The sequence below is a fragment of the Austrofundulus limnaeus genome, unplaced genomic scaffold, assembly GCF_001266775.1.
Source record: "Austrofundulus limnaeus strain Quisiro unplaced genomic scaffold, Austrofundulus_limnaeus-1.0 Scaffold76, whole genome shotgun sequence".
In the NCBI taxonomy this organism is placed as follows: domain Eukaryota; kingdom Metazoa; phylum Chordata; class Actinopteri; order Cyprinodontiformes; family Rivulidae; genus Austrofundulus; species Austrofundulus limnaeus.
Window position 1 is genome coordinate 841,388 of NW_013952478.1, and position 1,909 is coordinate 843,296.

General features: G+C 39.5%; 1 protein-coding gene across 1 annotated transcript in view; it reads right to left on the reverse strand.

The window, feature by feature from the left end:
- Positions 1-1,909, reverse strand: part of LOC106519360 (protein jagged-1b) — a 55,111-nt gene that overhangs the window by 47,215 nt on the left and 5,987 nt on the right. The window contains exon 3 of the mRNA XM_014010996.1: positions 264-624. Coding sequence (XP_013866450.1) covers positions 264-624 — 361 coding nt within the window. The remainder of the gene's footprint in view (positions 1-263; positions 625-1,909) is intronic.

Sequence of the window (1,909 nt, forward strand, 5' to 3'; positions counted from 1 at the left end):
TATATATATATATAAGGGCATTTCTGTTTGTGAAAAACCCCAATAAACACCTTACATTCAGCACAAATAAGTAAAGTGCAATCATAATGGCAGTGATAATGACAGTGATTACTAAAAGCAGAGGCATCTAAAGGAGTGTGAACTGTGAGGGGTTACCATCACTCCAATCTAGCCTTGGTTTGAGAGGAATGTATTGTACTTGAAAGCTTAGCTTGTTCCCTTGGTAACCCTACTGGTATACAAGCACATCCCCCAGTACTTACTGGCCAGGCATATTTGAAGGGAATGACAATGTGTCCATTAGTTCCATCTTCACCTCCTCCTCCTCTGTCGTGTCCTCGGTGGTGGAGCAGCTGGGAGTTTCCACCCAGGACCCCCGTGCTGTCCGAGCCGAAGGTGCAGGCTCCTGTGGGGACCACGCGGGCCTGGTACTCCTTGAGGCAGGCTTGGAAAAACGTGTCGCACTGGTCTCGGGCGGAGCAGCGCTTCCCGCCGCTGGCCTGCGGGTCGCAGCAGTCCCCGGTCTGCAGGAGTCCGTGGGGGTTCTGGAAGTGACGGATCTGGAGCTCGAACATCCCCGCAGCRCAGACGTCCTGAGGCCAGAGAGAGGAAACAGAGACAACACTTTATTCTGTGCTAAAATCATTCTCAGCAGGAATAAGGAAAAAAGTCACTTAAATTCAAAATGAATTCATTTTTGGGACAGAGGGTTGTGTTAAATGCAGGGGGATAATAAAAGAGAAAACAACACAGGTAGAGGATGTAAAGTTCTGTTTCATCTCTGGTGTTTCATTTAACACTGAGAAGTAGTGGATCCATAAACAATAAAAGGTCAAATATTCTTTGAATGAATGCACATCCCCACCYGTCACACCACAGTTTAATAAGTTCATAAAAATACTTTGGTAAAAGTTAAAGTCCTCTCTAAGAATATTACTTGAGTACAAGTCTTAAAGTATCTGATATTTTTTGTACTTAAGCATTAAAAGTAAATTTCTGACACAAAATGTACTTAAGCAATAAAAGTAAAAGTATTGAGTAAAAGTGAGCAGTTAGGTTTTCCTAAATGACATTTATTGGGAGATGACACCCCCAAAAAACATTTTTTTCTAACAGCGTGCAGCTGTGATGGATTGTGTACAAGCTATTATGGTGTTAGAATGGTATATTTTTGTACTTATCATCTAACCACCATTAAATTCACTTGATCCAGGAGACACAATTTATCTGGATTGTATTTTTTTTWATAACGCGGAATAAATTAGGAGTAACGACTTTCTACTTCTTAACTTTTTAGAAAATGTAAGTAGTAGAAAGTACAGATAACTGTGTAAAAATGTAATGAGTAAAAGTAAAAAGTACGCTGAAAAAGAAAGAATAAAGAAATAATATAAAGAATAGAAAAAAAAAAAAAAAAAAGAAAGAATAAAGAAATAATATAAAGAATAAAGAAAGTGATGTAAATAATAAAACATTGGTGACATGTTTGAATGTTGGACAGGTAATTCATATCTGAACTGACTCAAACTCAAAGGGCTGAAGGTTTTGAAGTGTTTTGTGTGCAGAGYGCAGTGATTCAACAAAGAGAGAGTGAGGCCCCGCAGGTGGTTTCTGCTGCGAGTTCCCTCTAATCAGAGCGTGAGGAACTGCCGCTGCTTCTGTTCCTGCTGTGTTTGCATCTTAAAGAGGGTTGAAACATGAGACGTTCTGTTTTTATACAGTAAATTCACTTGTGCTGATATTCAATACTTTTAAACTCTTTCCAGGCAGGTCTTGTTCCACAAGTTTAGGTGCAAACTAATATACAGCAGGCATCTCGTTGTTAACAAATAATAATCTTGGACAATATCTGATGATCGACTCTTTTAAATGAAACCAGAGAGCGTTGACAGAGAGGAGAAGGTAGAAA